Raw genomic sequence first — 24,491 nt, 5'->3', positions numbered from 1 at the left:
CAGCTGTGTGCAAGGCAAGTATAACCTGCTATACTATCTCCCTGGCCCCATACTAATCGTTTTTAACATACAAATAAAAACCCACATAAAATGCCTCTGACTAATATAATTTAAGGTGGTGATAGTATGTGAAAATCATCTCACAGATAGAGCTATTTCCTGCAAAAAAGGATATGGCAGAGTGCCCTGCATGTCGAGGGCATCCGAGTGGGTCCTAATCCGAGAATGATGAGTATCTATAAAGGCTGGGGGAGTCTGAGGGCCCAAGAGAAAGTCAGAGTGGGGAACACGTGCCTGACACATGCAAGGCCCCAAGATTGACACTGGCACTGCATGCCTACCCCCAGCACCACTGGGTCTAGCTCTGGTGTCCACCCAGCACTGCCAGGCCAGAGCACTGTATTAGCTCCTGCAGGCTCCCAAGAGCTCCTCAGCACCTCTGGGCAAGGCCCCCCCAAAAAAAATTTTTAAAGAGGTGGAGGGGGCAATATTTGGACCAAATATACACATTTTTTCAAGCTATATGAAAGTTAAAGACCCCCTGCCCTGAGTCCAGACCGTGGGGAGATGGCAGAGGTGGAACGGTGAGATGCTTCTCTCTCCAGCCCCGGAGACTGCATGGCCTTGCTGGGCCCCTTGCATCCAGTACCCAAATCTGTGAGCCAAGAGATTCCTGCTGTTCACCCATGTACCGGGTTGGTGGTCTCTAGGCAGACCCGGGAGGCTAGCACAAAACTGAGCCATCCTAATCACCAAGCAGACTCGGGAGGTGCCAGGCATAATGCTGAGCTCCGAGAGCTGGGGAGAGAATACGGGGGCTAAAGCACTCACCTTGCAAGTAGATAATTCAGGTTCCATTCCCGGCATCTCATATGGTCACCAGGTGTGACTCCTTAAGTGCAGAGCTAGGAGCAAGCCCTGAGCACCACCAAGAGTGGCCCAAAAAACAAAAATATATATATAGAACCCAAAGCTAGTCTTGTCGAGATGGAACCAAAGGCACCACCTTATCTTCAAAATCACGTGTGTCTGTGTCTCTCACACTCACTTTCTGCAGGAATACCATGTGGAGTGCTAATCAGCAGGTGAGGAGCAGGCAAGGGCCAGTGGGTGCCCTCTAGGAGAGAGGGGGGTCACCAAAGCCAAAAAGGGAGGGAGAGGAGGAAGTGGAGGATTAGGGGAGGAGAAGGGGGGTAGGAGGAGGAAGAGGAGGAGGAGGAGAAGAGAGAAGGGGGAGGTGGAGGAGGAGGAAAGGTGGAAGAGGAGGGGGAAGGGGAGGTGGAGGAGGAGGGGAGGTGGAAGAGGAGGGGGAAGGGGTAGGAGGAGGGGGAGGAGGAAGAAAAAAAGGAGGGGGAGGAGGGAGGAGCAAAAAAGAAGAAATAATCCTGGAGAAAGGACTGCGGAGCAGGCTGCAGGCACCAACGCCCCCTCTCTCTCCCCACCTCACACAACTTCCCGTGACCCTGCCCTGTCCCTGCCCATCTCCAGGAGACTCCGTCAGGGTCCCCCGAAAACAGACAAGACCTAAGTGTCTCTGAGGAAAATACAGAGGATAAATGTCAGAAAAAGACCCTCCTTTTACTGTTAGCGGGGCAAGGGAATGCAAAATGCACTGGCAGGTTATTTCAACAGAGGATGGGAATGCATTCTCCATGGGAGCCGCGTCCGCTTCAAAATGTTACTGCTGCCTCAGAAGCTCTGGGCACATCTTTCCAGACAAATGGCCCCAGTCCCATCATTTCAAATACTAAACTGGGGCGTCTGTGCTAGTACAGGAATTAAGGCTCTGACTCACATGCTGCCAGCCCTGGCTTTGTCCCTGCACTCACGGAGTCTCTGAGCCTTGCAGTAGTGGCTCCTGAGCACAGAGGCAGGAGTCAGCCACTGTTAGCTCTGGGCCATATTGAGATAACATAAAATAAATAGCTCATTTAATGGCCATGCATGGATGAAATCCCCACATGCTGTCGCCAGAGCCCTGCCTGGAAGGCAGCGGGCGGCCTGAGGGGTGGGACTCGGGAAAGGAGCATGGACAGGGAGTGGCCTCTTCCCCAGAAAGACTGTTGCAAGCCCCTCAAGGCAGCAGAGACAGGCCTAGCAGGACCCCGAGGGCTCTGAATAAGCAGCGGCAGTGCTGGCAGAGGCCAGGCCCAGCCTCTGCTGAGAAGGAGCCGCCAGCTCCAAGAGTCAAAGGGAGCAGGCCCGGGGTGGGGGTATGCAGGGGGCAGTGCGCTGGCATTTGGTCTTTGCCTCTGCAGTCGGCAGTGCCAGCCAGGCACAGGGTGATCTTGGCATGCCTGAGCTCTTGGCAGGCAGGAACAGAGGAGAAAGTTGAAGACTCGGGAATGGTGGGCGCTCAGCTAGGGCCTGCGGAGAGCAGCTGAGAGGAGGTGCCAGGCCCTCCAGTGAGCACAGACAGCTTCCACCTTAGGAGAGAGGCCGCCCAGGGGGGTCCTTCAGTGAGGCCCTACCCAGAAGCTGTCCCTGAGGTAATTGCTCAGACCCAGCATCAGAAGCGGGAAGCGTCCACTGCCACACCCTCCACACCAGCCTCTCCCCTCAGAATCCGGAAAGGGAGAAAGGCCCAGAGCAACGGCCCCAGGGCAGCCCAGAGCCGGAACCCCTCTGTGCAACAGGACCATCCGCCCCGGGTGGCCGGCCCAGCAGGGATGACTCCTCACATCCACACGACCCTCTGAGGGCCCCACTCAGCAACAAGAAGGCCGGGAAGGAGGAAGCACAGCAATCCTGGCAAAGCTGGGAGCCAGGAGACAGCACGGGCAGGGCATGCACTTTGCACACAGAGCCCGGCTCCAGCCTGGGCACTGGTGAAGCCCTGTGGAGTCCCCTGCAGGGGAACCAGTCACCTCTCCAGGGACAGCTCTGCACTAACACCAGCACTCTAAACCATCTCCTCTGACATGGCCCCTCAGGCTCTCTCATGCTGGTCTTCGGCTACCCCCACCCCCACCTCCCGGCTCCTGGGGGCTCAGGGCCAGTAACACAGCCAGGACGAGGTGATGACGTCACCCCCAGCAACCTCACAGCTGCCAGGGGACCCTTCCCATGGTGCCGGCACCCGTGGATTTCGTCTCACTGAGACAGCCAGCCCCCTCCTTTTGCCCCCCCCCTTCTCTCTAGTGTCACTGGCCCGTCCCCACAGATCACCTGCACTGCACTCACCTGAGTGGCCTGTGGAAAATCCATCAGAAGCACGCTCTCCCCATGCCTACCTGTCTCTGCCTTGCACCGCAGGAGTTCTTGGGCAGTCCACAAGCGGACTTCGCGCATTCACCACCCTGGCCCCATCAGTAGCACTTTTGTCAGTCCATGCCTGAGGGTCCAGAAGAACACTCCGACTAATAGAGAAAGAGATGTCCCTTGCCATAAAGAGCATGGAAAACACCGCAAAGACCAACAGGCAGGTGGCTCCCTGGGGACTGTCATCTGCTGGCTGACGCAGCACACAGGCGCCTCTTCTTCCAGAATGTTCCTCCTAGGCGGGGACATGCCCTCCAAGGCCCCACTCCCATGGCTCCCAGGCACACAGCTTTGGTCTGACACCAAGTCCCCCAAGCCCTCTACATGCAAATCAGGACAGCCAGCAGAGCCTCTGTCCAATGTCACTCATTCTGCTGGGGTCTCCCTTCCCCCACAGGCCACCCCGAGCCTCCGGGTGATCTGCCCTCCTGTCTTTATCAATCTGACTTGATTCATCTGTCTCTCTTAATCATGTCTGTATGAAGGCATGACCATGAACACAGCCAGGCTTACTTCTCTGAGCAACTGATAATCTCTAACAGCGACAGGTTGAGAAGGGTTGTGAGGCTGGAAGCTGCTCCCTCCCCAAAACACAGCACTCCGCTCAATCCTGGTCATCAGTGGTGGGTGGGAGGACAGAGTTCAACCCCGGAGGCCTGATAGCTCTCACTCTCTTCCTGAATATGAGAAGCTGAAGAGTCCCACTGCACCACCAAAGTATCGTCATCACCTGTGAGAAAAGCAACCATCATCCACTATAATCTCAGTGTGGCTCATATCCAAAACTGTACATGATCTCAATATCTCTTTTAGAGAATTTTTTTATCCAGAATCTAATCAGCATTTGCTCATAACATAAGCGATCATAATGTGATTGCAGGCGTAGAGATTCTCAGATTCTCGTCTCTCTTTGGTAAGACAGAATGACTGAAAGATCTGGGCCAGCTGTATGACAGAACGGCCCATGTTTTCTGTTTCCTTGTTTCTGGATCCATCAAACAAGCTTGGCATGCATCTCAGATGGGTACTAGAGAGGACTGCTTAGTCACAGCCACGATCTCACTGTCTGTTAATGCTAACTCGGACCTGTGGCCAAATGCTGAGGGCCAGGTGTCCCCACTTCCCTTTCGACCCAAGGAATCTGGAAGGTGCCACCCAGAGACTGCAGAAAGGAACAGATCCACAGTGACCTTTCACCCATGAGCTTCTGCGCCTATGATGAGTGATGAGTTTAGCCTGAGATTGCAAAGCAGAGATTTCTTTTTTTTTCCTTTCTTTCTTTCTTCCTTTTTTTTTTTTTTGCTCAGTGCTCAGTGAACCATATGAGGAGCCAGGGATTGGACCCAGGTCAAGTATAAGGCAAGTGTCTTAACCCCCGTATTATCTCTTCAGCCCACAAAAGTAGAGATTTCTAAGTTCACTGGCTGATGGTCTGTAAAGAGCTGTTCATTTTAAGTCTCTCTCTTGGATTGTGGCTCTCTGCCCATTATATTTTTTTCAATCATTCAATGTGCATAGCCCAGGACAATCTCTGCTCTTCCTGATGCTAAAGTTTTCTACCTGGGTCAGAGGGGCCATTCAAACCAGGTCTTTCCCTCCCTCCCTGATGTTCCTTGATTACTCCCATGACCATTAACTTATCTGAATCCTGAACATGAGACTCATCCTCTTTTTAAAATTATTTTAATTCACCTTTAAAAAATTTATGAGGCGGGGGGGGTGGAGAAAAAAATTATGACTGGGTGGGGGGTTGTTTTGGGGGGTTTTGTTTTTTTTTTTGTTTTAAGGCCACATCTGGCTGGCTCAGGACTTACTCCTGGCACTGTGCTCAGGGGCGATTCCTGGCAGGACTCAGGACACCAAATGTGGTGCCAGGGATTTAAGCTGAGTCAACCACTTATAAGGCAAGCATCTTATCCCACTGTACTCTCTCACTCTGGCTCTGCTTTAACTGTATTAGGGGGCAGATGGTGCTCCCAATCAGGCTGACTCCCAGCTCTTCACCAGGGATCACTCCTGGTGGAGTTCAGGGGACCACATGGGGTTCCAGAGATCAAACCCAGGTTGGCCACATGCAAGGCAAACGCCCTACCTATGTTATCTCTCTGGCTCCTTGACTTTCTTTAAATAATTAAGTTCACACTTCTCTACTCTGATTATCATTTGCTTTCCTTCCTCACGACCTCCTTTTCCTGTCCTCCATCATTTGCATAGCACAGACTGCTCAGCTGAAAGTGGAAAGAAGGACAGAAAAGGGAGGAAAAATAACCATCACTGAAGTCAGGGTCACAATCAACCACCTCCCAGTTAAGAAAAGCTTCCCATTTTAGAACTAGTGGCATTGTTGATTAGTTCCAGAGCATGGCTTCAAGTTCAATGCCATTGTCACATAATTATATTTACAAAACATATCATGTTGGCTATCCTACGCTTATGTAAAGTAGATATGCACAAGAAAACTACAACCACTCCTAGACCATGCTTTCATTGTCCCCTTTAGCATGTTCCACCTTCTCAACTCTATAAATCATTCTACAATTCAAAGTTTTCGTTTTCCTCCTAAGTCAGCATTCCTCAACCTTTTTTTAAATATCTGCGGACAGTGTCTGTTCTGCACTGGCAGTGATAATCAAGGTGGTCTAGACCAGTGATTTTTCAACCTTTCTACACCTGCAGGTCTTGAACCAGCGGTTGAAGAAGTTTTCCCCTAGAAGATCAATTCCAGGAGTGACAGATCTATGCCTGTGTGTCCACTCCTCCCCCACAATGACTACACAGTGCCTAGAATAAGGCACATGCCCTTTTATTGCTTGTAAAAGATAAAATGGGTCTGAGCTGCACCTTCTACCTGTCCTTTGAGCCCTGCTCCAACACTTTCTCAAGGAGCCCGCTTATTCCCTCCCTCTTCAGACACTTCCGGACCCGAACACTAGGCCTCTGGCACATCATGGCTTAGTTCTAGGTCTGCCTCACTGTGAGGTCCTCTGCAGACAAAGGCCAAGGTCAAATGTTGTTGTCTGGGGTTGGTTCTGGGGATGTAACCCACAGGGCCTCACACACATAAAGCATGTGGTCTCCCCCAGAGAGCACCCTGGACCCCAGGCCAGCCTTTCCTCCCTGGCCCAGCCCTCAGCAGGTGTGCCAGCCCCTCCACCCAGAGCTGACTGTCCGGGCACAGCCCTGAGAGGGCTGGCCCTGCCCGCCACTCACAAAGGGGCCTTTAGTGCCACCCAGCTGGACTCTTTGAAGAAAAGCACATTCCCCGCCACCACACCTGCCACCAAGGCCAGTGTCCCGCCGGTCTGCAACAACACAGAGCTGTGTTCACCCAGAAATGAGAGCGGGGTCTGGGCTGTGGGAAGAGGGAAAGAGGGCCTTTATCACAGACGCTGGCAGGACACTCGGGCTCTGTGAATGGCACGGGGAGTCGGGGCGGGGGGGTCTGGGCATGAGCCCCAGTAGAGAACAAAGGGGGATACGGGTTCCGTGGGGCCTGGGGATGCCTACCTGATCTTTTCTCTCAATCTTCTTCTCACTTTTCTCAGGAACTGGATCCTCAGGAGGGACAGTCAGCCGAAGTCTGCAGACATTTGCCTGGGACAGACAGGGAGCACAGACCAGTTATGAAGCCAGTGGGGGGGTGCCCTGCTTCTCTGCACTGTAGAGAATGGGGAGTGTTGGGACCCTGGAGTGCCAGGACTCAGATCCACCTGGGCCTGGCCCCTCAGGGCTGCTCACCCTCCTCATGATCAGAAAAGAGTAAGATTGCTAATACTTCCAGAGAGCTCAGGGCCCCTGAGAATATAAGCTTAGGCTAAAGTATAGCTGTGGGATTAAAAACCCAACACAGATGCATGATGAGATGTGACGTCAGCCTGCTGAGCTGTGTTCTGGAATCTTTTATCTTTTAATTATACGCACATGTGCATTTCCACAAACACACATACACCGGTTTGACTGATAGCCTTTCTCACAGCATTTAACAATTAACATAGAAATAAAACGAGGCTTATACACAGAGTGCATCCTGCATGGCCCTTACGAGGAAGGAATTATGACACAGGCTGTATTGCAGAGGAACCTCAAGGGTACGATGCTAAGTGACATAGCTTATTCAGGAACAAATGCTGGTTCCACTTATAGGAGGCACCTAGTATAGTCAAATTCATAGAGAAAGAGGACAGGGGTCTGAGGAGACAGAGAAATGTGGGATACACTATTTTTGTATGTGTATGTGGTTTGAGAGTCATATCCCATGGTACTTAGGACTTACTCATGGCTCTGTGCTCAGGAATCCCTCCTAACAAGACTCAGAGGACTCGATGCAATGCCAGGAATCAAACTGGAGCCAGATGGGTTCAAATGCTTTACCCCTTGTACTATCTCTCCAGTCCTCTTTTATTTATAAATGATTTTTAAATAGAATTCAACGATTATTATTAACCCCTAACTATTATGTTTCAATTTGAGAAGAAAAGAGCAATCCAGAGCTTAACTAAAGAAATGACTTGAATGCTCTTGAGAAGAAAAGAGCAATCCAGAGCTAGCCAGCCCCAGTCATGCTGGAGCCCCAGCAAGGAAATTGTGTTTTGTGCCTCAGGATGTTCACGTCATCACATCATCACAGTTTGGCACCAGTGTGACACTTCCCAGGAAGGAGTCCTGCCATCAAACAAAGACTGAGAGAACCAAAGCGTCACACAGACCCCCTCCCCATAACCCTCTGGTACAAGGCATAGAAGTCATACAGCTGCTGCATGACCCCCTGAGGTTTGTGTTGAACCAACCCCCTATTCCTCCAAAGTGCGCTGACCTCTACCTGGGACCTTTTCAGAGACCGCACTCAAATGAGGTCCTTGGGATTGACCCTGGTGGAAATGATAAGTGTCCTTACTGGGGGGAGTCTGGAGTCAGGCTGGCATCCAGGACAGCAGGGGGGTATTGCCAAGAAGAGAGGCTGAGAACGGAGCCCGTGCAGAGCCTCCAAAACCAGCCCTGCCCACACCTTGACCTTTTTTCCTTTTGAAGTTTAGACATTTTAAGTATTTTTAATTTAACTAAAGAAATGATTTAAAAAGTTAGTTTTTTGATAGTTCATCTTTAGTCGCATAATATTTCAACACCAATCCACCACAAGTGTCAACTTCCCTGCACTAGTGTTTCCAGATTCTCTCCCCATCCCAATCAACTTGACAGGCATGTTCTGAAGTTCCAGTGGTTACAGCTTAGGTCTCATGTTTTCAGTGTTGCAGAGTCTGTGCTGAATGTACAGCTGTGACACTCACCCAGGTCATCAGTATGACAGAAGCCCTGGTGACTGCTTACCCCATTACTTGCCGTTCTCCCATTCTCTTCTATCCCCTTGATTTCTTTCCTTCTCTCTATCTAAATACAGCATCCCCCTTTGCTGTAATACATTTTCTCACCCAGGGTTCTATGTCCCACAGATAAGTGAGATTATCCTGTGTTTGTCCTTCTTCTTTTGGTTTACTACATCTTCCGGTTCCAACCAGGTCACAGAAAATTGAGTGATTTCCTCATGCCATGCCCTGATCTTAAGCTGCCGCCCCTGGAACTGTGATACAGCTTTGGTTACCATGACAGCAGTCCTGTTACAGCAGCCCTCACACATCTGCACAGTCCACAAGCTAGTTTGCACAATCGTTATTCTGTCCTGGTGCCCGGAGTGGCCTCTAAGCACAACATACCAGCCACCTGGAAGCCCAAGGGCAGATGGGACTATAAAACCTTTAAGTTCAGTTTATCAGGACCCTGGAACCCACACCGTCCTCCCTGGCAGACATCATGCCCAAGGCTGGCACTTCCCATGCCCAGGAAACAGAGCCCACCGCTGGAACCTGGGTTAGTGCTTCCATAGGCCCCAAGGCCCTCTGAGTGGGCCCATTCTGCATGAGGCCACTGTACCTTCCCATTCTGCATGAGGCCACTGTACCTTGGTTAGACTTCACCAACGGTGAAGTCTCAGCTCAGGGTGGCTCTGGGGACCGGAGTGGAAATCCCCTGCTCTGAAATAGGCCTCCTGTTTTCCAAATCTTCCCTCAGGCCTGGGAAAACTCATTGCTTTTCCCCAACACATGTCTTGGTTTCAGGGTCTCCCTCCATCCCCATCCCACATCAGGCAGTCCTCACCACCCACTCTGCCACGTGCTCTGATGCCCAGGTCTATCACCACCACTTAGAGAGCAACTTGGCACCAAAACTCCAAGTTCCACCAGCTGCATTGCCCAGGGAGACACCAAGTCATTCCACCAAGCTCTGAGCTAACAAGAAAAACACTGATGACAAATCCAGTCCCTACAGAGAAAAGCAACTGTGGACTGGCTGTAGCAGCTGGCATTCGCACAAAACACAAAGTAGCAATCACTGGGAGAGGCCTTACACCTCTGAGAGGCTCCTGACCTCCTCAGAGGGGCTAGGTAGAACCTACAGCCTAACACAGCAGAGAAAACAAGATGCTCTCCACACCACATCGACCCCTGCAAGTGTGTACATATGTGCATATGCAATCACATGTGGGTCTCATGACCAGTTGCACTGGGCCACACAATACACAGGCACGAAGCTTCCCACACCTACAAGCCTTGGGCCTGCAGGCACACAGGGACCTCTACCAATGTTCAATTTTGTTCTCATTCCCTAGATATGCTCTCCACAGTGCAGGCTTTCTAGTGAAATAGCCATGTGTGGTCTCACAATCCTATTTCCCACGACAGTAACAACGTAGTCAACAGGCCGGGTGAGCACTCTACTGTGATGATGGCTCTTGATGGGATGATTGCTGAGAGAGAGAATCCTCAAGTCTGAGACAAACGAAAAGGCTGAAGAGGAGGCAGATTCAGAGAGAAGCCCCGGGGCCCCATCACACACGAGTAAGGTGGTCCCTCCCCATGTTCAAAACTCTGATGCAGGAGTACCAGGGGTGATTCAACCCAGAGGATAAACACAGGCGTTGTCCCTAAACTACCACCTGGTGACAGCAGGTTACAGGAGAATGAACCTTTAAAGTCAAACTTTAGCTTTCATGCCTTTCTGGCAGCTGCAGGAGGAGCGTGAGGCTTCACCTTCCGCCACGGTGATTGCTCTGGCTACTCCCAGCTCATGACTCGGGTCATTCATTCCCATGAGGGCTGGGGTATTATGTGGTGCTGAAGATCTAACCTGGGGCACATGTGCTCCAGCCCCCTGAGCCATATGCAGGTCCCGGGCTGCACATGCTTCTCCTTAGAGAAACCCAGAAGAAAACCACAGCAGGGCCTTGAGCATATACTTTGTCCATGTAGAACCAATGGGGATATTGACTATAAAGATGCAACTGAAACCCTAGGTGGGAACAGAACTAGACAGTGGCCCAACAAGACAGCCAAATGCACTGTCCTGTGGAGAGAGAGAAAAAAATAAAGTGACCAAATAAAGAACAATTTCATTTTAGGGATTATTGGAGAGGGTGTCCAGCAGTTAGGTACTGGCCATGCATATGGCCAACCAAGTTCCATTCCCCACACCTCAAGGGCCCCTGAGTCCCAAGCCAAAAGTAAGCCCTGACCATAATAGGGTTATAGTTTGTAGCGACGTGTAATTTCTGGCTGTACTTTCCCTGGACTTTATACAGAAATTCAAAGCCGCGAGGCCGCTGCCATGGCCGCATAACCTATTGTCATTTAATCATCACCAATATGAAATGGTTCCTTCTTAACGGGTCGGACTTTGGTGGGAAATCCTAACAAGAATAGTAAGTCTTTTGCTGAAATATTGAAGGCTACCAAAGTGGTAGCCATCTCTATAGACTGAACTAAGCCATATCCCCACGCCGGCTGAGAAGAAATATCCTTCTTTCTCCGGAAGAAACGCGGCGTGGCGTTAACCATAGTATGATGTCCATTAAGCTGACACGGACCTGGTGGCGTGGGAATGGGATACAAGGGAATAAATTATTATGTACTTGGAACAGCGGGACGCTGGTGGACTCTTGAGCCGGGGCCGATACCAGCGTATTACCTTTGGTTCCAGAAACTGCTTGCAGACATTCTACCAGGCTGTCAACTAAGCCAGAGCCCCACGCCGGCTGATGATGGGAAATAACCATCTTTTTTGGTTTGTTTTCCCTTTGTCAGGCAGCGTGGTGATTACTAAACAGGCGTGATCTCGGTGGCGCGGGACGAGGGAGGAAAAAAATAGAAAAGTTATGTAACAAACAGCGGGACTTAATATCTCTACATTCTCAGCAATGGAGAGACATCAAATGCTTCCTTGACAGTGGGACTGTCTTTTCGTTTTGGGGGGGAAACCCTAGCAACAATAGTGAGTTATGTGTTGAAACATGGACTGTAACCAAGATAAAGCGTAAACGAAGTGAAACTTATCACTTACAAGGGCGGGGACTGGGGGGGCGGGAGGGGGCGGGAGGTATAATGGGGTGGTTGGTGATGGAATATGGGCACGGGTGAAGGGAAGGGTGTTTGAGTATTGTATAACTGACATAATCCTGAGAACTATGTAACCCTCCACATGGTGATTCAATAAAATTTAAATTAAAAAAAAAAAAGTAAGCCCTGAGCACAGCCAGGTATGGGCTCCAAAAAAAAAAAAGAAAAAAATAATCATCCCATTTTTGTTTTAAATATATATTCAGATAATCTATGCAGACTTAGGAATAAATGTCTTGGGGTTGGGGCAGTGCTCAGGTTTACACTTAGCTCTGAAATCACTCCCTCAATGCTCATGGGACTGACTATAGGGGCCACAAGAGCAAGCCTCAGCCATATCTCCCAAGGAGCAAATGTCTTTAATGAAACAGAAGGAACTGCTGCTCTTTTTTTTTGGCTTTTTTGTGTGACACCTGGCCTTGCTTAGGGATTACTCCTGGCTCTGCATTCAGGAGTTACCCCTGGCAATGCTCAGGGAACCAACTGGGATGCTGGGAATCAAACCTTGTTGGCTGCGCGCAAGGCAAATGCCCTCCCCGCTATGCTATCTCTCCAGCCCAGTGGTGGTTCCTTTTGGAAAGCAGCATTTCTCATTGCTTACAACTAGTTCAAGTATGTGTAAGTCCTTTATTGAAACAATAAAAGCAGCAGTGACAATAATATAAAGACTGAGGAGAATAAATATCAGAGAGAATGATTAGTCCCTCCTAAACCCACAGGACTGCTATGGCAGCAAGAGACCATCCCAGAAGGTCTCTGAGCCACTCTGAAACCCTAAACAGAAGCTAAGGAAAAGCCACCAATGAAAACAGGAGGGTGACGCAGTCCACTCCACCTTCCTTGATTATTTACAGGATTTTTAGGATTCAGGAATCTACCCTGGAAAACTCTTCCCTCAGGAAAATCCAGTCAGTCAGTATCATGAAAGCAGTGCTGCTTTCACTCTCAGGAGCAATCTTTTGTGATGTAGATGGCTGTGGTTGCCTGGCGGCCAGGTCTAATCCAGGGAGCTGACAGGGAACTTTCTAGCCAGGAATCCACAGCTGCTGGGAGCAGACTGCTGGGAACCAGAAGAAACTGAACCTTTCCCAGGACACACCTGCCTGGGGCAGCCCTCCCTCCCAGGGCATTAGAACAGCAGGAAGGCACATGTGGGCCTTCAGTGGCCAGGTGTAAACACAGAGATAAGACTGTGCTGGGGATAGTGCACTGCACCCAATTACCAAGTCTCACAGCAACACAAAGACTGCGTGATGGCGTGAAGAAATGAGGCCACCCAACAATGCGACACAAAAGCAAACTCAGACCCAGGAATAGATTGGGTGTATGTCTGCATGTGTGTGGGGGGGGAGGGGGGGAGGGTGTGTTTTTTGGGGGGTAGTTACCAGAGGTGAAGGGGTCCAAGTGGAATCAGGAAAGTGGACCAAGTATATGGTGACAGATCTAAGTGAGATTCTTGGTTCTGAGTGATGTGGAGGGTCCAGTGTCAGAGTCACAGTTGACTCCCAGACCAGGTGAGACATGGGCACCAGAAGAGAGATGGCTGTGGGGAGAGAGACAGGCCAAAGGCCCAATGGGCCAGCAAGAGCTCTGGTGGGAGGCAATGCAGAGCCTCTCACCAGGGACCCACAACAGTGTCCCCACATGTCCCCGTCCACCATGCCACAGGGGCCAGGGCTGGTAGAGCAGAGGTCAAGCCAACTTTGAACTCAGTAGCTCCTGGTGCACATACAGCGCAGAGCAGAGAAGCAGCACGGAATAGGTGCTGCTGGCTCAGCAGCTGGCCGTGTGGGCTTCTTTCCGGGCAGAAGGGAGTGGGGAAGTGTATCTGACACTCCCAGAGAGGCCACCACTCTCTTCAGACCATCCTGGGAACAGCTGGGAGGGCGGACGGGGCGCCAGCCCTTGTCTGCCCCACAATCCTGTGAGCCCTCTGTGAAGAGAGAGACATGGAGCCCACAAAGAGACTCAGCATTCGCCTGGCATGGAGTGCTCCCATCCTGGAGCACCTGGGCTCACTGGAGGCAAATCTACCCAATACCAGTAAACAGGGCAGGAGGCAAAGAGGATTGCTCATCTGTTTACAAAGACGGATTTCCCTAAGGAAATGTCAAATGCATTTACAAAGTCCACTTGGTGACTGTGGCGCCATATCCGGCCCCACCTAACAACACAGGTGTGTGTCCCATGGGCGTGGCCATGCAGACACACACACACACACACACACACACACACACACATACACACTGTCTCCATGAACAGTCACTCACACACATCTCTCATGAACTATCTCAAACACATGCACACACATCCCACATGGACTCCCTTAACAACACACATCTCTCATGAACTGTCTCACACACATGTGCACATACACCCCTACATGAACTCTCTCACAAGCTCGCTCTGTCTCTGTCTGTCTGTCTCTGTCTCTGTCTCTCTCTCTCTCTCTCTCTCTCTTTCTCTCTCTCTCACACACACACACATACACTCCTTGATGAACAGTCTCTCTCACACACATGTGCACACATACACACTAGACAGCACCGGAAGCCACAGGCCTGGCCATGGGAAGAGGCCCAGGCTGGCCAGGAGCAGGCTCGGCTCTGCACAGGCCCTGAGCTCGCAGATCTGTCAGCATCAGGGAGGCTCCAGATGGTAAACACTGAGGCTGAGCAGTCTGCAGGAAGAACTGCTCCATGGCCAGTGGCCTATAATCAGACGGAAGTCGTTGGCCAGGGGCCCCTGACCTACATACTCAGGTTCTTTCCTCGGGAGTGCTGAGGGTAGTGTCCCAGGGCCCCTCCCTCCTGGCAATGCTGACTCCATAGGACCACAGGACTCCTCCTTAGTATGCTCCTTTCCACACCAGGAGGGGCTCCACAGGGCCCCAAGCTCCAGAAAGAGAATGCGGGTGAGTGAGTAGGCACCGAGACCCCACTGAGACTGGCAGGGCTGTGATTTCCCACCTTTCCTCACCCCCTGTGGGATGAGCTACCAGAACACAGCTCTGGGGCATATGTGTGCCCAGGAAACGGGGAGGGAAACGTGATACTTTAAACAGTGGTTCTGCTCTCTGCCTGCTCCAGATGAAACCCCAGCGTCCAGGAGCTCCCAGAAGCAAAACCCAGGTATGCGGGTTCCAGGACTGACTCCAGGCCGCATGGTGGCAGTGGAGACGGCAGTCCCTCCCCATCTCCCCTCCCCTTGGGGTCCTGGCTGTCATACCCACAATCTGTCCCCAAGTGCCATCTCAGCATGTTAACGGCCTTGATCCAGAGACTCCCAAATGAATCTCAAAATAGATTAGGTCCCTACAGAGATGTCTCTGGACCCCAACCATTTACAATTTTAGGATTCTGACCTCTCATGAGGTCATAATAAGCAATAGAAAATAAATGATTTGGCATCTGCCCCTGGCAGGCAGGCTTGAATGGTGGTGGGAAAATTTGAGCAAACCATGGTGCCTAAAAGTAGAGAGAAAGTATGGGGGAAATTGCCACAGAAGCAAGGGAAGGGTTGAGATGAGGGGGAGGGATACTGGGGACATTGGTGGTGGAAAATGTAAACTTGTGGTGTTTGATCATTGTATGACTGAAACTCAAACATGAAAGCTTTGTAACTGCATCTCACAGTGATTCAATAAAAAAAAAAGTGGTTCTGGCTGGGGACCGGAGTAATAGAACACTGGGGAGGGTGCTTGCCTTGCATGCGGCCAACCAGGTTTCAATCTCTGGCATCCCATTTGGTCCCCTGAGTACTGCCAGAAATAACTCCTGAGTGCAGAGCCAGAAGTAACCCTGAGACCACCAGCTAAGGCCTAAAAACAAACCCAAAAATAGTTAAGAAGACAGCACAGCAGTTAAGGCACTTTTCTTGCATGTGGCAAACTCTGGTTTGATTCCAATGCCACACAGGGCCCCCCCCCCCCAGCACACCCATGAGTGATTCCTGAGTGCAGTGTCAGGAGTAAGCCCTGAGAACAGCCAGCTGTGACCCAGAACAAACAAAGAAACAGACCTACAAAAGAAACAGTTCTGGACTGTGGAGATAGGAGCGGGGCAGGAGGGGGACTCTGAGTTTCGGCACTGCCCAGAATTACCCTCAAGTCCCCAGCATACTGGCTGTGACCCAAAAGCCAGTAATAATAATTAATAAAAATTAGTTCTGCTCTTTCTGCCCATTAACATCACTCCCAAGTACTGATGTACTTCCACACCCTGGCCCTCATCTAAACAGCCCGCACTGGGGCCAGCACACTAAGTATTTTGAGCTTCCTGGTGAGTCTGTGTGGATCGAGGGTTGAGAACCAACTGACAATCAAGAGGCTGACATCCTGGCTGTGCACGGCAGGATGAGGCAGTCTGAACGCCCAGAGGCTTCCAGAACTGTCTAGTGCCTCACCTGGGCCAGCGCTCCCATCCCAGGCCACCTGCTTCCTGCCCAGCGGGTCACGGTTCATGAGCTGGCTCCAGCCCAAGCTCTGCTTCCTGTTTTCTACTTGCCAATTCGAAGCAAGAGTTATTCCTTACACACCCTATAGGCTGGCTACACACTGGCTGTGCTCAGAGGGCTGCTCAGAGTGCACTCCTTACTCCAGGCAGTACCTGGGGAACCGTATGTGGTGCTCAGAATTAACACAGGTTGAATGCATGCAAGGCAAGCGCCTTAGTCCGTGTGCTCTCTCTGGCCCCCAACTCCTCTGTTTCAAGCATTCTAAGAAGCCTGGGGAGGGAGGGTCCCTCACATCATCTCCTCAAAGCATAAATTATGGCTAATGCAAGCAATGACCTTTAGGTTTAGATACATAAAACTCTATGGAACATGGGAAGGTGGAGGGGGTGGGGGAGAGGGAAATCAAGGGAGGCTTCCTGAAGATGACCTTTCATCGGAAGTGAAGGACCGGAAAAGGCAAGCCACAGCATCAAAAGCTTGGGAAACGGCAGTTTCTTTGGATTGTCTGGACAGAGTATGTGTCAGCTGTCAGCTAGGATCTGGCTGCAGGGATGGAGGGGAACGGCAGTCAGAAAGATACCGAACGATGACAACTGTGCTTTTTCCTGGTTACATTGAGCAGCCCTTGACGCGAAGGAATTGGGTGACAGGACTTAGCCTTTTAGAAAGATCACTCTGGCCTTTAAGAGCCAGCAGAGTCAACAGTCTCGTTGACACTTTGGGAATCTCACTCATGCAAAGAGGAAGTGAGAAGAAGCCACTGCGTGGCTCTCAGAAGCCCCAGACAGGCTCCGGATCAGACATGCCTGGAGGAAACCCTGAGTCCATCCCATAAAGAACCGCCAAAATTACTTCAGCACAGAATGCTTCCCAGCTAGTTCTGTCAGGTCCTTTTGAGACTAGCAGACTTCGAAGAGTTTTGTGAACCAGCCAGGCTCAGTGCCACCCCAGCCTCAGACTTCTTGTTGGGCCCAAATACTCCATGCATACGCCATAAACTCCACACAGACAGGCAGGACGGGCCAGACACCACCCAGGCCGCCTCCCTCGGGGGCCTGCTCCATTCCCTATGTGGCACAGTCAATAAGTACATCCATATGAGGAAGGAAAGCAAGTTTCTTTTTTTTTCCTTTTTACCCCCATCTTTATTGAGGCAACATGATTTACAATACAAATAATAGCTTCATGCATACACCTTACCCACAGTCAAAGTGTCCCTGGACTCCCCACCAGTGGCCCCTCCCATCTACCTCTTCCAGCTACGCACAGTTCTGTTGCCTTTGGCTGTTTGTTGCTCCTGTACTATGAATCTTGATACCTGGTGTAGAAGAGATCATTCTTTATCTGTCCATCTCCTTTAACTGGCTTCACTCAACACTATGCCCTCTAGTTCCATCCATACAGTGGCCACTGCATGATGTCACCCTTTCTTATAGCTGCATACTACTCCACTGTGCAAATATCCCACAACTTGTTGATCCATTCATACATAGCTGGACCCTGCAATCTTATATCAAGTGTTATAATGAACAGAGGTATGCACATGTCCTCTGGAATAAATGTTTTTATGTTTGGGGAGTAGGTGTGGAATCGCTGGGTCATATTTTATTTACTTTTTTGGAGACATCTCCATATTGGGAAAGTAAGTTTCTTAAAAGTCCCCACAACTCGCTCCTGTCCATCCCACATGGGACTCTGCAAATAAGATGAACTGGAGCTCCAAGGCCTCCAAAGTCTCCACAGTGCTCACACTGGCACTGCTGGCTAAAGAGGCTCATCCTTGAAGACGCCAGGGCCAGCTCCACAGTGTGGCCTATCAGCACCTGAGCCTGAAGGGCCCTGGTAGGCGCCAGATTTTGGGGGGGGGTGCAGGGGACTATTGGCATACCCCTCCCGGGTGGCTGTTGCAGCCAGCATCCAGATACTCAGGTCCCCAAGACCCTGCATCCCTCCCTCAGGGCCCATAGGCCCCCTGTCTCTGGGAACAGGAAGGGAAACTGAGATAAGCACTTTCCAGACCCACTCAGGGTAGCCAAGGCAGAGACAATACTGAGTGAACCAGACAGAAAAGGGATGGAGGAGAGTGGAGCATTTGCCAGGGAGGGGTGCCTGGGAGTCCTCGTTTTCAACGCAGGAAGTTTTTGTCAAATAGAAAGAAATTTCAGCCAGAGCAGGCTAGGGGACAGGCCTATCCCTGTGGCCTTGTCAGGTTCCACTGTTGTTTTCCTAATGTCACAAAGAGGTCGCAGCACCAACACCCATACAAGCCCTGGTGTGTTGTGTCCAGAGGGACACCGCCTCTGAGCTGAGCAGCCACACCAAAAATATTTGGCTGCACCAGGCAACACATGCCTGCCCCAAAGGACACAACTGGACCATACTGGTGACCTTTTGTCTCAAAGGTCCATTCACCGAAATCAAAAATTCCTGTCCAAATCAGGGAGCGATGCCAATCTTTCCCCAAATGTGACCTCCTCCCCACTCTCAAGGTCATTCTGATGGGGGAGCTCCCCCAGCCAATTTCTCTTCCTGCCGTTGCCATAGATAAAACTATTTTTAGAGCACAACTGGTTGGAAGGCAGATTTTTTTTTAATTGCTCAAATCCTGCTGGTTGGCATGCACAAATGTCTCTGGAAACTTTGTTTATCAGCTGGCAGAAATGACTCTCCCACCTTTTTTCTTCCCCCTTGAGAGATGGTTCCAGATAAGAAGGAAGTGCTCTTATAGGCGGCTGGCACCAGGCAAGCATCACTGGGGACAGGCTAGACAGCCCCATGCCCTTGCCAGCTGACTCTGAGCTCCTGAGCAGTGTCACTGGTTACTGTCACCACCACCTCTGGCCAGCGTCGTTCCCACAGCCCCTCATTTGGTAAGTTATTGGGAGGAAGCAGGAATGCTATTGTAATGGCAAGCATGCTATTGCTTGAGATTATTGCTTGCCCAACCTCAGAGAAAATAACACAACTTTATTTAAAAACTTTTCACTTCAAGAACACTTTTCATGATTACTTGGTATACAATTTCATTTCCAAGGCTATTCTTCCTGCTATTCTTAAGTAAATAAATAAAGATGTTTTGCAGACCCAGCATGCCATTGTTGAATAGTAGGTGCCAAGGGTTGCACTTAGATGAATGATTTCCTCCTTTCTGTATGAGCATGTCACCTGCCCTACAAATTCCTGTTCATTGTGGAAGACTCAACTCACATGTCCCTGCAGAGGGAGGCCTTCCTCAAGCATTCTGTGAAAAACCCCTCTTTTCAGCTTCTATCCAACTTTGTCAACACTCTATCTATCCTTATAGTAACTGTCACTTCGGATAAGGAAGTTTGGTCTGTGGCAGCTGCCTCCACCTGTGACATGACCCTCAATGCTCAGTCCTGAACCACTGAGATGGAGAACTATAAGTCTAATTAAGTAAATCGATAAATTGACCAACAGATAACAGCTTCCTGCCAGGCCTTGGCCCTCATACACAGAAATAATACTTGTGACATTTGCAAATCAGAAACAGACATAGGAATTATAAAAGAAGACCTCAGTATCTCCTTCAGTCTAGACCTTCAGGTATCTTCTTTTATCACTCTGCTCAGAACAATCCTACACAATCCTGCTTGGAGCCCCAAGTCTTCCCATACACTGTCATCTTGTTCAAAAGGCAAAGGCTTCCACTAGACTGTTCATTGTACCACACTGCCTTTTATAAAACTCAGAAAAATTTGAGAAAGATCTTCGGAGATGTTAGCTATAGTACTAATACTAGATGTCACTGTATCACTGTATCACTGTCATCCCATTGTTTATCAATTTGCTTGAGCGGGCACCAGTAACGTCTCCATTTGTCCTAGTCCTGAGATCTTAGCAGCCTCTCTTTACTCGTCCTTCCCAACGGTGCTGCATTGGAGGTTCTTTCAGGGTCAGGGGAATGAGAGTCATCATAATACTAGATATTACCTAGCATATATACCTTGTCTATATATAATGTATATATATATATACAAGACAATACACCTTGTCTATACTGCATACTATATACTATCATATACTACACCTAGTGCATAGTCTACTATCAGCTAACTAGCATCCTAGCTTATCAAGCATACGAATCCCATTTGCACTGACCCACATGTAACTCCAGTGGCCCAGCCAGTCCCACCTCTGGGACTTTCATGGGAAGTCACGGCAGTCTCCTGCAGAGACCCAGTGTGACTCAAGGCTAACTTTTCTTCTTTCCTGATTGCACTTGTATTCTGATAAAGATTTCACAGATAAAAAGCAAATACTCATATGTGAGGAAGGCTGGAGAAGTTGTTGGAAAACCTCTTAGATCTCCTGGGGATCTTGTTTTCTGAGTCTAATGACTGGAGAATCAAAATTCTGTCAACCCTAATTGACAGTCTGGTAGACTCACATACACGAATAACACCACATCTTCTGTCAGCGCTAAGGAAAGGTAACAGAAAGATGCCCACTAGGCACTGGGGAATATAAGAGCAAATGAAGGTGACTGCGAGACTGGAAAGCTGGCCTCTGCCTTGACATGACCGCCCGCGAAGCTCAGACTTAAGGAAGCTTGCTCCGAGAACGCTGCAGAGAGGGGATACCGCCTTCCCCAGCCTGCCGGGAGGGTAGAGAGCGGACTGGCACACACCGAACACGGGGCACCTGGGCATCGTGACAGCGTGCCCGCGCCGGGCTCGGGGACGGCCGCCCCTCCTAGCCGGGCAGAGCCCCCGAAACCAGCCTCTCCGCTGTCGCGGGAAAGGAAAGCGGTGAGGCACAGGCGCGCCCCTCTCCAGTCCGGGCCGCGGGGCAGCAGCCTGGGGCGCGGCGGCGGGCACCGGCCGAAAGCTGACCCCGCGGGCGTTCGTGCCCCCCGAGCCCCGCAGACGGGCAGCGGCGCCGCACGGCTACTCACCCTCCGGCTGGGCGTCCCTGGCGCCTTGGCGCCGCCGCCGGAGAGCAGGGTGACGGTGGACGTGGAGCGCAGCATCCCGCGGGCCGCCGGCTGCGGCTCAGCCCCGCGCGCCAGAGGGGAAGAAGCGCCCGAGCCCGCCCTGCGGGGGGCGGGGAGGACGCCTGCCGGGGCGGAGGGGGCGGGGTCGCGGAGGGGGCGTGGCCCGAGGCAGCCTCTGGAGGGCGGGGGCAGGACGGGACGGGGCGGGGCAGGGAGCATTCGGAGGCGCAGTCAGAGCGGGACCGAGCGCGGCTGGGCGGGCTCCGGGGGCGGGGCAGGGCGGGCCGGAGTCTCCCGCCCGACCCGTCAGGCTGCATTTTCTCCGAGACCGAGGACGGAAGCTGCCAAAGCGGAGAGCGACCCTTTCCCCACTGGGCTGAGCCCTTTCGGGCTCGCACCCCAGGCGGGAAGGAGCTCTGCCCCTGCCCGGACACCCAGGCTTCCTCTGCCCCCCGTCTGTGCCGCGGTGCATGCGGACGGGACTCCTCTAAGTGTCGCTTCCCAGGATGAGTGCCTACCAACTGCCCTTCCCAGGATGAGTGCCTACCAACTGCCCTTCCCAGGATGAGTGCCCACCAACTGCCCTTCCCAGGATGAGTGCCCACCAACTGCCCTTCCCAGGATGAGTGCCTACCAACTGCCCTTCCCAGGATGAGTGCCTACCAACTGCCCTTCCCAGGATGAGTGCCTACCAACTGCCCTTCCCAGGATGAGTGCCTACCAACTGCCCTTCCCAGGATGAGTGCCTACCAACTGCCCTTCCCAGGATGAGTGCCTACCAACTGCCCTTCCCAGGATGAGTGCCTACCAACTGCCCTTCCCAGGATGAGTGCCTACCAACTGCCCTTCCCAGGATGAGTGCCCACCAACTGCCCTTCCCAGGATGAGTGCCCACCAACTGCCCTTCCCAGGATGAGTGCCTACCAACTGCCCTTCCCAGGATGAGTGCCTACCAACTGCCCTTCCCAGGATGAGTGCCTACCAACTGCCCTTCCCAGGATGAGTGCCTACCAACTGCCCTTCCAAGCAGCCAGCACGCCGACCCGCCGTTCTCGGGAAGTCTAGTGCGGACTAGGAAATGGACAGGTGCGGGTCAGAGGGAGGAGGCGCAACTTTCCTATCAGGAAAGTTTCCTCCCCGCACCCCGACCCCACCGCCTCGGCCTCGGGAGCTGGCCTGGGTAGAAAAGACCGCCCCTGATGACTGGCCCCTGACGCACAAGTAGGGACACACCTGATGGAGTTCATCACCTATGATTGCCGGGCGCCAGGCTGGCCACAACTTCATCCAGTCACAGCGCAGGACCACCTTGGAGTCAGTTGCTAGTAACCTCCTGTAGCCCCATTTTGCAGATGAGAATGCTGACTCTCCTGGAGAGTGAACACAGGGACCTGATGGGCTCCTAAGTGGCCAGGTTAGACTTGACCCTCCGCTGTCTGACCTAGTGTATCACTTGCCCACACCCTCCCCACCAGCTGAAGGTGAGCTCTTCAAAACCCAGGAACCCACTTGTGCAAATATGGGAGGAAGTTAAGAGACTTGAAGTGCCTAAAGGCATTGAAAACCCCTGTGGGATAAGAAGCAGGTGGTGGGAACACAGCCAAGGGGCTCTGAGACAGATGCTGTGAAATCTGCTGTGCTCAGTTACAAGCTAGGATGAGGATGAAGTATCCTGGGGATAAGTGGATTTTAGCAGAGAAATGCCGGCTCCCTCTATCCCTTCAAGCCTGTGCAAAGGCCTCCCCATCCAGCATCCAGAGCCCCCTCCTTCACCCAAGCCGTCACTGGAGCCTGGGTCTGTCCCCTGTCTAACGTGAACGCTCATCCTCTTCTGGAGGCCAGTGTGGCACCACCACAGAGGAAGCTAGAGAAGTGCTTCTGAGCAGGTCCCCTGAGTATGCCGCCTCTGCAGGAGAGGAACCTCAGCCACCTCAGTCCCACATCTGCTCCTGGCAGCTGCCCTTGTCTTCATTGCAGCTGTGCCTGCACCTACATGTGCATGTTCTCGCCACATGTCCAGCTAGTCCAGCAAGGTGGACACTGCCATCATCCCTACATTCCAGAAGCACTAAACTCATCTTCTAACTAGTCTTCTAACTCTGCATTTTTTTTGGTTCATTTTTGGTTTTGATTTCTTGCGGGGGGTTGGGTTGGTCCCAGTCTGGTCACAGTGTTTAGGGGCTCAGAGAACCATGCAGTGTCATGGATGGAACCCAGGGCTCCCACATGCCAAGTTAAATCCTTTGTTCCACCTTCCCAGCCTCTGTCACCTGTATCCCGCCATCCACCCACTCTTCCAACTTGAAGTCATTCATAGTCACTTTCCATCCTACTTCCACAAAATTCTATGTTGGTGGAGTGTAAGGCCAAAAGTTGGAGCTGATTAAAAAAAAAAAGTGGTCAAAATGTGACTGCCAGATAACAGCAAGAGTTAGAAATAGCTTCAAAATCTCCACTAAAGAGGAAGTTAATGATTACTATTGTTTTATTATGTTGCAATGAAGAGAAAGGAAATGGGCCACTCTTCAGACAGATTCAAAACAACCTGACATCATCACTGTTTGTTTATGTGAGGGCAAGTGCCCAAGTGAACGCCCAAAAAGAGTCCCAATTCGAGAGGAGTCCACAGACTCCACTCTTATCCATCTATCCCCGTCTTATTCATATTGTTCACTTGATAGACCACACGCAGTTTTTAGCTCATTACAGTGACAGCAATCTGTGTCCTTTGTGAGAAGAGGAAATGTTTACTTCTCTGCCCACCCATTGTCCTCCTACAGTAACTGATGTGTTGTGAAGAGCCGAACAAAGGTCAAATTAATAAAGAAATATTCTAGAGTAATTGGCATCTTGAAATTGTATGGTAAATGGACTGAATTTAGAAGTAATACTATGGGCGTTGAGTGGAGTCAGCCAGAGGGAAAGGAACACACTCAGAATGATCTTTTTCAAATGTGGGATGTAAAGAAATCTCATAGAGGAATATCAACTGCCCAGTGGCAATAGAAATGAAGAACAGGAGAACTGGTCTTTAGTAGGAAACTTGGCACTGGGGAGGGGCAGGGGAACAAGTTAGAGAAGGAGACACTAGGACACTGGGGGAGGGAGAAAATGCCTGCCACAGAGCAGGTTGGTGGAGGCAGGGAGGGAAACTGAGGACATTGCTGGAGGGTAATGGACACTGGTGAAGAGATTGATGTTGAAACAATATAGACCTGAAACGCAATCATAAATATCTCTGTAACTTTGTAATTCACAATGGTTCAATTAAAGTTATCAATTTAATTAAATAATTTTTAAAAAGAAATGATATTATGGAGTGCTTTAATTTCTCATTCCTTTTTTAATAGATGCCACCCCCAGCAGTGTTTGGG

The 24,491-nt window shown here is 51.0% G+C and overlaps 1 protein-coding gene across 5 annotated transcripts in view; it reads right to left on the bottom strand.

Moving 5' to 3' along the window:
- The window catches only part of MYZAP (myocardial zonula adherens protein), a 120,279-nt gene extending 99,069 nt beyond the window's left edge, over nt 1-21,210 (bottom strand). For all 5 annotated transcript variants that reach the window (XM_055118101.1, XM_004602613.2, XM_055118102.1 and 2 more), the window contains exons 1-2: nt 21,079-21,210; nt 6,769-6,855 (exon numbers count right to left, since the gene is read on the bottom strand). In XM_055118101.1, coding sequence (XP_054974076.1) covers nt 6,769-6,855; nt 21,079-21,153 — 162 coding nt within the window. In that variant the 5' untranslated portion in view covers nt 21,154-21,210. The remainder of the gene's footprint in view (nt 1-6,768; nt 6,856-21,078) is intronic.
- Between the last annotated feature and the right edge of the window lie 3,281 nt (nt 21,211-24,491).

Source organism: Sorex araneus, chromosome 10, assembly GCF_027595985.1.
Source record: "Sorex araneus isolate mSorAra2 chromosome 10, mSorAra2.pri, whole genome shotgun sequence".
NCBI lineage: Eukaryota > Metazoa > Chordata > Mammalia > Eulipotyphla > Soricidae > Sorex > Sorex araneus.
Note: the sequence above shows the minus strand (reverse complement) of the source record. Positions and strands in the feature narration are given on the sequence as shown.